This window comes from Garra rufa, chromosome 18, assembly GCF_049309525.1.
Source record: "Garra rufa chromosome 18, GarRuf1.0, whole genome shotgun sequence".
NCBI lineage: Eukaryota > Metazoa > Chordata > Actinopteri > Cypriniformes > Cyprinidae > Garra > Garra rufa.
Genome location: NC_133378.1, coordinates 26307794 through 26320478, shown reverse-complemented (window position 1 = coordinate 26320478; position 12685 = coordinate 26307794). Strand labels below are relative to the sequence as shown.

The 12685-nt window shown below is 37.1% G+C and overlaps 2 protein-coding genes across 3 annotated transcripts in view; one reads left to right on the top strand and one right to left on the bottom strand.

Annotated features, from left to right (window-relative positions):
• Positions 1–9226, top strand: part of dip2ba (disco-interacting protein 2 homolog Ba) — a 66246-nt gene extending 57020 nt beyond the window's left edge. For both annotated transcript variants that reach the window (XM_073822603.1, XM_073822602.1), the window contains 12 exons: positions 580–701; positions 787–898; positions 985–1094; positions 1190–1320; positions 1492–1660; positions 3934–4104; positions 4185–4246; positions 4333–4390; positions 4483–4557; positions 4667–4841; positions 7300–7423; positions 7518–9226. In XM_073822603.1, the coding sequence (XP_073678704.1) occupies positions 580–701; positions 787–898; positions 985–1094; positions 1190–1320; positions 1492–1660; positions 3934–4104; positions 4185–4246; positions 4333–4390; positions 4483–4557; positions 4667–4841; positions 7300–7423; positions 7518–7770 (1562 nt within the window). In that variant the 3' untranslated portion in view covers positions 7771–9226. The remainder of the gene's footprint in view (positions 1–579; positions 702–786; positions 899–984; positions 1095–1189; positions 1321–1491; positions 1661–3933; positions 4105–4184; positions 4247–4332; positions 4391–4482; positions 4558–4666; positions 4842–7299; positions 7424–7517) is intronic.
• A 1525-nt stretch (positions 9227–10751) lies between these two features.
• Positions 10752–12685, bottom strand: part of LOC141290587 (plasminogen) — a 2658-nt gene continuing 724 nt past the window's right edge. Inside the window, exons 2-3 of the mRNA XM_073822703.1 lie at positions 12271–12410; positions 10752–10925 (exon numbers count right to left, since the gene is read on the bottom strand). Coding sequence (XP_073678804.1) covers positions 10752–10925; positions 12271–12410 — 314 coding nt within the window. The remainder of the gene's footprint in view (positions 10926–12270; positions 12411–12685) is intronic.

Below are 12685 nucleotides of genomic sequence, written 5' to 3'. Positions count from 1 at the left end.
TGATTATTTATTCACCCCTGTGTCATCTTAGATGTTCATGTCTTTCTTCAGTTGAAAGAAATTAAGGTTTTGAGAAAAAATATTCCAGGATATTTCTCCATATGATGGACTTCAATGGGATCCTAATTGCAGTTTCAATGCAGCTTCAAAGGGCTCTTGTTGGAAAAAAGTCAGTTAGTTCTATGTCTGTGTACTTCGGTTCAAAAAGGGAGGGTAGGAAGAAAATCTCCTCCAACTTCACAATCGTCCAACATCATTGTTTTAGCTTTTTTGTAAAGAGCATTTGACTTTTGGTAGTCTGTACTTCCGCCTATGTCACGTGTGCGGTTGAGCTCGTGCAAGACAAGCATTTGTGGTTAAAGTATATAAATGTAAAAATTTTTTAGAAAATGGCAGATCGTTTTGCTAGAGAAGACCCTTATTTCTCGGCTGGGATTGTGTAGAGCCTTTGATGCTGCATTGAAGCTGCAATTTGGACCTTCAACCCATTGGCCACCACTGAAGTCCAGAATATGAAGAAAAATTGTTTGAAAAAATGTTGAAAAAATTGAAGAAAAAATGTTTCATTCTTTTCAACAGGCATAGACCTAATCGCCGCATTTTATGGCTGTCTGTATGCTGGCTGTATTCCAGTCACCGTCAGGCCTCCTCATCCACAGAATCTTGCCGCCACTCTTCCCACAGTCCGAATGATCATAGATGTGAGTGACTATATTTTGCACATTCCATCCATTTATGATTTTATAAAGCGTAACATGTTAATCTGACAAATATTGTCTGTTTTAGGTCAGCAAAGCAGCCTGCATCCTCACGACTCAGACCCTGATGAAAATTTTGCGATCTAAAGAAGCGTCAGCCAGTGTGAATATAAAAACTTGGCCGAATATCCTAGACACAGGTACAGAAATGAAATACATTCACATGGCTTTTATGCCAATTGTTGAAAAATCAGTATCCCTGACTTGACTGATTTTGTGTGTGCAGATGATCTTCCCAGAAAACGGCCTTCACAAATCTATAAACCCCCCACTGCGGAAATGTTGGCCTACCTAGACTTCAGTGTGTCCACCACAGGCATGCTGACTGGAGTTAAGGCAAGACTTGTCTCTTCATTTTACTTTTTTAAAGAACAAGTATGTAGGATCTTTGACCGGTCATGTCCTAAACAGCAGTTTATTTTTCTTTTTAGATATCTCACTCAGCAGTCAATGCTCTCTGTCGATCCATCAAACTGCAGTGTGAGCTGTACTCCTCTAGACAAATTGCCATCTGCATGGACCCCTACTGTGGCCTGGGCTTTGTTCTGTGGTGTATGTCTAGGTAGTACACACAATTAAACTTTTAAACTATGACTTAACCAGACATAACACAATTAATCACATCTATTCCATGTTAATATGAGGTTAAACTGAGACTGCACCTGGTTAGGACACAATGCCACACATGGAATTTATAGAATACCCACTGTAATTTGTATCTGTGTGTGTCTAGTGTTTATTCAGGTCACCAGTCAATCCTGATCCCTCCCATGGAGTTGGAGACATCTCTGCCCCTGTGGCTGAGCACGCTCAGTCAGTATAAGATCAGAGACACCTTCTGTTCATACTCAGTCATGGAGCTCTGCACAAAGGGCCTTGGCACACAGACTGAAGCTCTGAAGGTGAGTCAACAGCATGTAGATTCACTGCAGTTCAAAACATTGGGGTTGGTATGATTTGTTTTTAAAAGAAGAAGCTCTTATAATAGATTCCCCAAACTTTAGTCGAACGGTAGTGTACAGTCACATTCAGTCACATAAAAGTTATTATTCATCTGCATGTCATTCTGAACCTGTATGACTCGAATGAAACACAAAAGGAGTGTTTTTGAAGAATATCCTGGCCACTCTAACTATATAAGATACAGGTAATTTGCCATAGAATTTTTTTTTTAATGTTTATGACTGTTGTAGCGCAAGCTGTGGTCTCCCTAAAACTTTAGAATCACCCGTTGCATATGCCCAATAGGCTTTTGTTTAGGCTTTATGGGTTTTTGGGCATTCTTGGGCAAGTCTCATTTCTAAACGAGTTATAGCTTTCCAAAGAGTACATTTTAACATTATAAATTATTGACCTAGAGAGTCCAGAGAATTGCACCGCAGTGTTTATTTTCCAGAAACCTAGGACTAGTTAGTTTTTTGCATTTTTCTAAATCATTTAACAAACATTTTGATTGACAGCAGTGGTTCTAAAGGCATAAGTTGTTCGGAATGAGGAGGTCTGTCTGTCTGTCAAATAGGCCCACCAAGTTTCGTTCTGATCAGCCTCCATTAACCTTGGGTAATAGGTGCTCAAATTCATTGGCCTATGGTGGCCATGTTTTTTGAGATACACAAATGTCCTCTTAGTACTTTGTACCAAGGCCATAGTTATGGCCATTTTTGTTTTTTCCCTCTTATAGTGCCACCAAGTGGCCAAGCTCCGCAATTTTTGTTCCACACGTTTTCCACAAGTTATAGCCGTTTTAGTAAAAGTGGCCCTGCCCCTTTCGAACGTTTTGCGTTCCTTTTGCAACGGAGGCTTTTTTTTTGGATAATTATTGATATTCACTCTCCAGAGAATCTTCCTGCACTGGTTTGGTTCCGATCAGGTGGAAAGCCTACGACAAGTAGGTTTTTAAAAAAAAAAAGCGAAACAGATGAAAATTTAGCCAAGGATTCCAACTAGAGTGCGGATCGGGCCGCATTTTTCTGTCCGAGCCCGGCCCGCGTCCGACAGAGCAGTAACCGAACCCGACCCGAGCCCGACAGGCATTAAGATATTTATGTCCGAGCCCGATCCCAGCCCGACACAGTTAAAATCTTTTTTTTTTTTTTCTCATACTAATGACACATGCACTTTTTTGTGTGGAAAGCCCGCTTTTATTAAGCAACTGTAGGAAGGCGTTCGGAAATGTCAACAGATGAGCGCATCAGTGCACACGGGGCAAAAAGCGCTGTTATAACACAGGCGCACTATAGCGCTGATGTGACCCGAACCCGAGCTTCCTTTCTAAATATCTGTCCGAACCCGGCCCGGCCCGTCGGGTACAGTCGGGCTCGGCTCGGGTATCCATCCTCTAATTCCAACAACATAAGACACTTGAGTGATGAACCATTTAGGAGTTATGACTATTTTGTACTTTTGATCGCTGTAGCGCCCCTGTCAGGCCGATTGGGACGAGCCTTGGTGACATTGTAGACAATGTGAGTACTACCATCCCTCCAAGTTTCAAGTCTCTGCTACTTACGGTTTGGTCTACCCAATCAGTTTTACGTGGAGATTGCTGATCCTTGGCCATTCTAACAATTACAATAGGGTTTCACTACTACACGCTTGAACTCCTAAAAAACATAAAATTGATTCACTTGACTTGTGTACTATATATTCGAAGTCTTCTGAAACCATACAATAAGTTGAAAACAGACTGTATAGGAAGAGAATCCTCCTCAGCTGGCATGTAGAAGCAATGTCTTTTTCTAAACAAAATGAGTCAGATCTTCAGTGCTTCAATCGATCCAGTTCACAAAACCAGTGAATGATTCATTCACAAAAAGAACTGATCCAGTTCTTGTTTCAACTCAATAGCAGTGAACATCTTTTGAAAAACTAACGTTTTCTCACAAAAAGCTATTGTGTGGCTTCTGAAGAATTGAAATACACACGTTTCATGTTTGAAAGCTCCAATCTCCATTTACTGCAATAGAACAACCAGCACATAATTAAAATTCCATCGTTTTGTATTTCTTGGAAGAAAGTCATACAGGTTTGGAATGAAGGTGAGTAAATAATAACATAATTTTCTTTTTTGAGTTACTAATCCTGTAATTCTGAGGAAAACAGCTTTCAGAAAGGGATGTTCAAGGTAAACATAGTGTGGAAGTGTCTATAAAACTGACGAGTGATATATGTGCAGGCACGCGGCGTAAACCTCTCATGTGTAAGGAGCTGTGTCGTCATAGCCGAAGAGAGGCCTCGTTTGGCTCTCACGCAGTCATTCTCCAAGCTCTTCAAAGATCTGGGCCTGTCTCCACGCGCAGTGAGCACTGCTTTCGGCGCCAGAGTTAACCTGGCCATCTGTCTACAGGTTGGGGCAAATAATATACTGTCAAATGTGTCATGATGCAAGAGCAGAGCCTTATTTTGATTTCTGTCTCCTTCCGTCAGGGCACTGCTGGTCCAGACCCGTCCACTGTTTATGTAGACATGAAGTCCCTCCGGCATGACAGGTATGCGTGAGATGAGTCCATTTGTGGCATGAAGACAGTCTGCTACATGCTTGCAGTGTGACATTGTCTGTCTTTTTCTGTTATAGAGTGAGGCTGGTGGAGAGAGGAGCTCCTCAGAGTCTGCCACTGATGGAGTCTGGGACTGTAAGGCCATCCTAGTTCTGTCCTATGTTGTTTTACACTGTTATTATAAGACACATCAGTCATCCCGTATTGTTTTCTGTGCTTCACATTAGATGCTTCCTGGAGTGAGAGTAATCATTGTGAACCCAGAGACCAGAGGTCCACTAGGAGATTCTCATCTGGGCGAGGTGACCAATTGCACAAATTCTGCTTGTTTACATAGGAAATCCCTCCATATTCTGAGCAGGTTTTGTCTCATGGGTGCCATCTTCATCACTTTCTTGCCTTGTTTTCCAGATATGGGTAAACAGTCCTCATAATGCCAGTGGTTATTATACCATCTATGGTGAGGAGAGCCTGCAGGCAGACCACTTTAACACACGGCTGAGCTTTGGCGACACTGAAACGCTCTGGGCCAGAACTGGATATCTGGGATTTGTCAGGAGGACAGAGCTACTGGATGCAAGTGGAGGTCTGTACTATATTACATATTGATGATTATTGTGTATATATTATTGCAAAATAGATTGTTCAGACTCTGAATTTGGATTGTTCACAGCCTTCACTTGCCCTGCTAACCTTTTACTGGCTCCAACACAACAAACTAATCATTTTTAGGAATTTAAATTTATACTTCTATATATATATATATATATATTTACTCACCCCCATGTGATCCAAGATGTCTTCAGCTGCAAAGTATTTAAGGTTTTTGAAGAAAACATTCCAGGATTTTTATTCATATAGTGGACTTCAATAGTAGCAAGCTCCAAACTGCAGTTTCAAAAGGGTCTACATGATCCCAGTCGAGGAATAAGAGTCTAATCTAGCAAAACGATCTGTCATCATTTTCTTAAAACAATAAAAATTTATGTACTTTCTAACCACAAATGCTCATCTTGCACCAGCCCGACATCATGTATTATGCAATCATGTTGGAAAGGTCAGATGTGACATAGGTGGAAGTACCGACCCAGTGTTTACAAAGTGAATGTACAAAGAAAATCTAAAGTTTTTTACAAAAAAAATTTAAAACGACGATGTTGGACAATTTTGAAGTTGGAGGAGAAAATGAGATGGAGTTCTTCACCCTACCCTACCTTTTTGAACCAAAGTAAATGGATGAAGAACTAACCGCACGTGACCTTTCCAACATGATTTCATGAAGCATGAAGTCCAGCTAGTTCAAGACAAGCATTTGTGGTTAAAAAGTATATAAAATAAAAAAAAGTTTTTGTTTTTTTAGAAAATGACCAATTGCTTTACTATATTAAGACCTTTATTCCCTGGCTGGGATCGTGTTAGAGCCCTTTTAAGCTGCATTGAAACTGCAATTTGGACTTTCAACTCGTTGCCCACCATTGAAGTCCACTATATGGAGAAAAATCCTGGAATACTTTCCTCAAAAACCTTCATTTCTTTGCAACTGATGACAGAAAGACATGAACATCTTGGATGACATGGGGGTGAGTAAATTATCAGGAAATTTTTATTCTGGAAGTAAACTAATCCTTCAAAAATTACTGACCCTAAACTTTGTAGAACAGTCCATTAAATGTTTAGTTTTTCTTTACAAAACATGCAATAATAGCTGGAAATTATACAATTATTTTATTTATCCTGGAAAATTCCAAGAAAAAAGTTCACAACAAAATATCAATTTTAAAATCAAATATTTAAGTTTGCAAGGCATAAAACTGCACATACAGTTGAAGTCAAAAGTTTACAAACACCTTGCAGAATCTGCAAAATGTTAATTATTTTACCAAAATAAGAGGGATCCTTCAAAATGCATGTTTTTTTTTTTTTTTTTTAGTACTGACTAGAATAAGATATTTCACCTAATAGATGTTGACATATAGTCCATAAGAGAAAAATTAAAAAAACAACTACTAATACTGTGTTTTTACCTAAATGATCCACAGCTGTGTTTTTTGTTTAGTGATAGTTGTTCATGAGTCCCTTATTTGTTCTGAACAGTTCAACTGCCTGCTGTTCTTTAAAAAAGTCCTTCAGGTCCCACAAATTCTTTGTTTTTTTAGCATTTTTGTTTATTTGAACCCTTTCCAACAATAACAGTATGATTTTGAGATCCATCTTTTCACACTGAGGACAACTGAGGGACTCATATGCCACTATAACAGATGGTTCAAATGCTCACTGATGCTTCAGAAGGAAACACAATGCATTAAAAGCCAGGGGTGTAAACTTTTTGAATTTGAAGATCAGGGTAAATTGAACTTATTTTGTCTTCTGGGAAACATGCAAGTATCTTCTGTAGCTTCTGAAGGGCAGTACTAAAAAAAAAAAAAAGTTATTTAGACAAAATAAGAAAAATTTACACATCTTCATTCTGTTCAAAAGTTTACACCCCTAGCTCTTAATGCATTGTGTTTCCTTCTGGAGCATCAGTGAGCATTCGAACCTTCTGTAATAGTTGCATATGAGTCCCTCAGTTGTCCTCAGTGTGAAAAGATGGATTTCAAAATCATAAAGTCATTGTTGGAAAGGGTTCAAATACACACACACAAAAAACCAAAGAATTTGTGGAACCTGAAGGACTTTTCTGAAGAGCACAAAAAAACTAAACAAAAAAACACAGCTGTGGATCATTCAGGTAACAACACAGTATTAAGAATCAAGTGTATGTAAACTTTTGAACGGGGTGATTTTCATAAATATCTAAACTATTATTTACTGTGGACTATATGTAAATTCCTTTCATGTGAAATCAGGTCAGTACTAAATAAAAAACATGCATTTTATATGATCCGTCATATTTTGATCAAATAATTAACATTTTGCAGATTCTGCAAGGTGTACGTAAACTTTTGACTTAAACTGTACATGCTCAAAGAATGTTACATGTAGTGCTGGTCCAGTAGCACACTTTCTCATACTCCTTTTTCTTCTCCTTTATCTTCCACCAGATCGGCACGATGCTCTGTTTGTGGTGGGTTCGCTCGATGAAACACTGGAGTTGAGAGGTTTGCGTTATCATCCCATTGACATCGAGACCTCTGTGTCTCGGGCGCACCGCAGCATCGCCGAGAGGTGAGAACCTCAAGAAAACTTCCACTTCTTGTCTGAATGTATCAGTCTCTGATTTCCATGCTAAACAATTTTTGCTGTTACTTGCGTTTTACAGTGCCGTCTTTACGTGGACCAACCTTCTGGTGGTTGTAGTGGAGCTCAGTGGATCTGAGCAGGAAGCTCTCGATTTGGTTCCCCTGGTCACTAATGTGGTTCTAAAAGAGCATCACCTCATCGTTGGTGTGGTGGTCATCGTAGACCCTGGCGTCATCCCTATCAACTCTCGGGGCGAGAAGCAACGCATGCACCTGCGCGACTCCTTCCTAGCCGACCAGCTGGATCCCATCTACGTGGCGTACAACATGTGAGCGTGGACTAACGTGCTTAAAGCTCAACATGGCACCCAAAGAACCACTCGCAACGTGGCCGTTCCTCTGTGCCTTCAGCACGCAACACGGAGGAAGAAGCCAGCTAGTCGTCTTTCCACCCCTGCGCTGAGCCTTGTACATATTTTTATGTTCTTTTCAATGTGATTGTGGCCTGTTCGACCAATGGCGGTCACCCGGCTCAAGCCATCCAACCTTCTCTGGACCTCCAGGAGGGTGGTGCTCTTCTTTTAGAACATCTTTCTGCCCTTTAAAACAGGTGAAAGCACATTTTCGCCAGTTGCATTGACTTCCACGTCTTGGTGCCACTTCCAATATGCCTCTTCCATAGAGCAGCGCTTGTGCTCTTGCAGTCAGACCCGAGGGACTAACATGAAGCTTTCCTGCGCACTTTATCTCCTCTCGTGGCTAGAGGAGTGTCCTCCGGTTTCATTTTGGAAGTGCTAACTTAGGTTTATGGATCAACAGTATCACCAGCAAAACAAACATATCTTCTTTTATTCAAAACTGCTAATCATTTTAATGGTTTTAATAAATGCACCACATTTTATGATGGTGTGACAGGTTTTTTTACTCACATTGCCAACTGTAACTGTAAAAACTGGAGTGAGGAGACATTGTCCTCACTGAAAGCACAGCAATTTTAACACAATACATTCGTAACTTGACATCTATATGCATTAGACGTATATTGAGGATGACAGAAACATTTGGCAATGAAGACAGTTCAATGCCTATGTTTCATGTCTTCATTTTGTTTTGAGGTGACTAGAAAGGTGAAGAGACGGAAGGTGTTTGTATGTAGACTATATATATTGTAGTGTCTCACTGGTGTTACTGTATAAACAAATGGACCCCGTTATCTGGTCCTCCAAAAAACTTGACTAATCTTTCATACTTGATGGTTTAGATCATGACGCCGAAACAAAAATATTTTTACACATTACAACGTCACAAAAAATAGATTGTTTTCATGGTTTTGTCATTCTGTTACTCTTACGCCCCGTTCGCACCGACACTGGGGTCGTCGAGCAAGTCGCTGTTGGTGTGAACAACCCTTCAAGGTTTTCTTGATTGTTTTGGATGTGTGTGAGAGAGAGCGAGTGTGCTAGAAAGGAAAAAGGGTGTTTTAACTGACTTATGGAACAGAGAATGTGAGCTAAGAGAGGAAATATCTTTTCTATCTTAATAAAATTACAGTAACATTTATTAGCACCTAACATGTTTATTTCAAAATGGCCTTAGATATCAAAACTTTCTTTCTTCCTGCAGATTGTTTACATGTGAAATTCTGTGCAGCTCCTTTCTTTTAACAATGCACACATTCTCATAACTGTTTTTTGTATTTTTAATTCATTTCTTAATTGTCAAAATATGTGTGTTGGTGCAAAATTTATAAAGTTTTATGTTAATTAAATTTATTGTTGTCATCACTGAATCTTTTACTGTCTTTATTACAGTAATTTTACTGTATTTTAAGTTTAAGTGTGCAAATAACAAACTGCTAAATGAGGAAGCATCTAGTTCATTTATATTTAACTTACAGTTGAGGTCATAAGTTTACATAGACCTTGCAGAATCTGCAAAATGTTTATTATTTTACCAAAATAAGAGGAATCATACAAAATGCATGTTTTTTTATTTATTTACTACTAACCTGAATGAAATATTTCACATAAAAGACGTTTACATGTAGTCCACAAGAGAAAATAATAGTTGAATTTATAAAAAGTTTACATACGCTCGATTCTAAACACTGTTGTTACCTGAATGATCCACATTTTTTTTTTGAGTCCCTGGTTTGTCATGAACAGTCAAACTACCCGCTGTTTTTTTTTTTTTAGAAAATTCAGATACTTTACACACTGAGGGCAACTGAGGGATTCTCATGCAACTATTACAGACAGTTCAATCAAATTTAAAGGTGAGGGTAAATTTAACTTATTTTGTCTTCTGGGAGACATGTAATTATCTTCTGTAGCTTCTGAAGGGCAATACTAAATGGAAAAATAGATATTTAGGCAAAATAAGAAAAATGTACACGTATTCATACTGTTCGAAAGTTTTCACCCCTGGCTCTTGATGGGTGGTGTTTCTCTCTGGAGCATCGGCGAGCGTTTGATCCTTCTGTAATAGTTGCACGAGTCCCTCAGTTGTCCTCAGTGTGAAAACATGGATCTCAAAATCATACAGTCATTACTGGAAAGGGTTTAAATACACAAAAAATTCTGAAAAACCAAAGAATTACTGGGACCTGAAGGATTTTTTCTGAAGAACAGCTGGCAGTTTAACTGTTCAGGACAAACAATGGACTTATGAACGACTATCACTAAGAATCAAGGGGATGTAAACTTTTGAACAGGGCTCAGGATTTCAGTTTTTGAGTGAAAAAAAAAAGCATTATTCATGGATAATTTTGTCAATGTTCATTCAAGTGCACAATCTTAGATCAATGAGGCCTACGAGCAATCAGTTCCAAAAAGAATGCATAAACTGTTCTAATCGAAAGAAAAACAGATAGAATCCAAGATTTTGTGATAATATAGCGTAACAAAATCTAAGTCAGTAATGAGGGTTAGCAAAATCATACATTAGTGCTAATATTTAATTTTATTTATATTTATTATTTTAAGGTAATGTCCATTATGGAGCACATGCTTCATTCAAAGCAAGCTTAGTGTAGGTATAAATCCAGGGACATATTAAGGAATTATATTCATGGCCCCAAATAATCCACTATATTTTACATTTTACCATTACGGCAAACCAGGAATCATTAAACAAAATCATCAGAATACAACCTCCTCCAAGCTTCAGGCTAAATTCCGATTTGTCCACCAGAGGTCACTATATCCTCTGATTCTTACTAATTAGTTTAGTTCTTCTGATGTCAATACAATCAGGACACATACACACTCTGCTGTATATACAAAAAATATCATTATGTATTAGTAAAATCAGCTTTAATGTAAGCTGTTATTCAATTCACGCTCAATCCAATAATAGTGGGAGTAGACTTTCAAATAAACATTGGGTCGGTAAGGCTGTCCACAAGAAGTGGCCTTCACTCGAATTCCAATCAAAAAGTAGCGCTCCTCAATTTCAATATAGCAGTTCAGCGGTCCACCAAGATTTGTCTGCATAAACATACATGCACAATATATTATTATAAATAATGTATATAAACTATTTTGTTTAAATAAAAAATTTAAATGCTCAAAAATGAATTTTGGCATCACAACAATATGATGTACAGTTTAAAAAGTAGGCATTACATTTTCCTATACCATATTTAACGTTTTGGGTATAATTAAGATCTCTGATACTCACCAGAGCTGTGTTTAGTTGATCAAAAATACAGTAACATTGTGAAATATCATTACAATTTAAAACCAGTTTTCTATTTGAATATATTTTAACATTCTTGTGACGGCAAAGCTGAATTTACAGCAGCTGCAGTATTTAGTGTCACATGATCCGTCAGAAATCACATGCTGATTGGGTACTCAAGAAACATTCTTATTAAAATCAAAACTGGTTTTTACAGTATTATTTGATTAATAGAAAGTTTAAAAGAATAGCATTCATGTGAAATGATCAATTAAGACATTTATATAATGTTATAAGACTTATAAAAGAAAAATCTTACTGACACCAAATGTTTAAATGGCAGTGTGAAATGTGAAAATAGTGCTGTCAAATTTGATTAATCATGACTAATCACATCCCAAATAAAAGTTTGTGTTTATATAATGTGTGCATGCATGTTGTTAATTTATATGAGTATACAGAATAAATACAAACACATACATGTATATTTAAAAAAATATATCTGTATATATGTAACAATGTAATCAATATTCTATTTATTAAAACTGAGTGTGAATCTCATCAAGTTTTTAAAACTTTTTTAAAGAATTTTACATTCATTCCAAAACAATTACTCAAGGCAGTAACAATTTAAACAGTATTATTTGTGAACTTTCAGCTTTCCTATTTAATAGTTAACTTTAAACTTTTTTTTTTTTTCATTTTTAGATCATCAGTTTAAATTTCACAAAGCTGATTACTCACTAAAAACTCCCACAGATCATGTTTTCAGTTTTATTTTGATGTAACAAAGTTGTGATATAAAGTTGACTAAATTAGTCTTTCAATTAACACCATTATATTGTTCATTCAGACTGATTTGTGAACGTGGATGATCACAAAAAATATTTCTTAAATATATACTTGTATTCTATGTTTGTGTGTGTTTACACAGTACTCACACATTTTATGTAAACACAAACTTTCATTTTGGATGCGATTAATCGTGATTAATTGATTTGACAGCACTACAAAATCTTTTTTTTTTTAATAACTGGAAAATCTATACTATCAACTGATAACGGATATGGTACTAGCATACTATAGCAAGTACGTGCCTTTACTTATTTTACATTTCACAAGTTAAAGCACTAAAAGAGTATTAAAACATACCTCACATCCGTCAACGCCACCACCGAATTGACTAACACAAAGCATGTCTGCTGCCACAGTATAGTTCCAGTACTCTGGTTTATTGCACAATGACCGTGACATTAAATCCACTTCGGCCTCTTGCAGCACGCCAACATCATCTGATAAATGTTAAATATAAAATATAAAACAAACAGTAACAACTGTAAATCTCATCATTTTGCGTATAAATAGCACGACTTTGCAATAGCGTGTAATACATAAGCCAAAGTCAAATTTTGCGTGCATATATGATACGCCAATCCTTCCATCATCTTATATATATATATATATATATATATATATATATATATATATATATATATATATATATATATATATATATATATATATATATATATATATATATATATATATATATATATATATATATAAT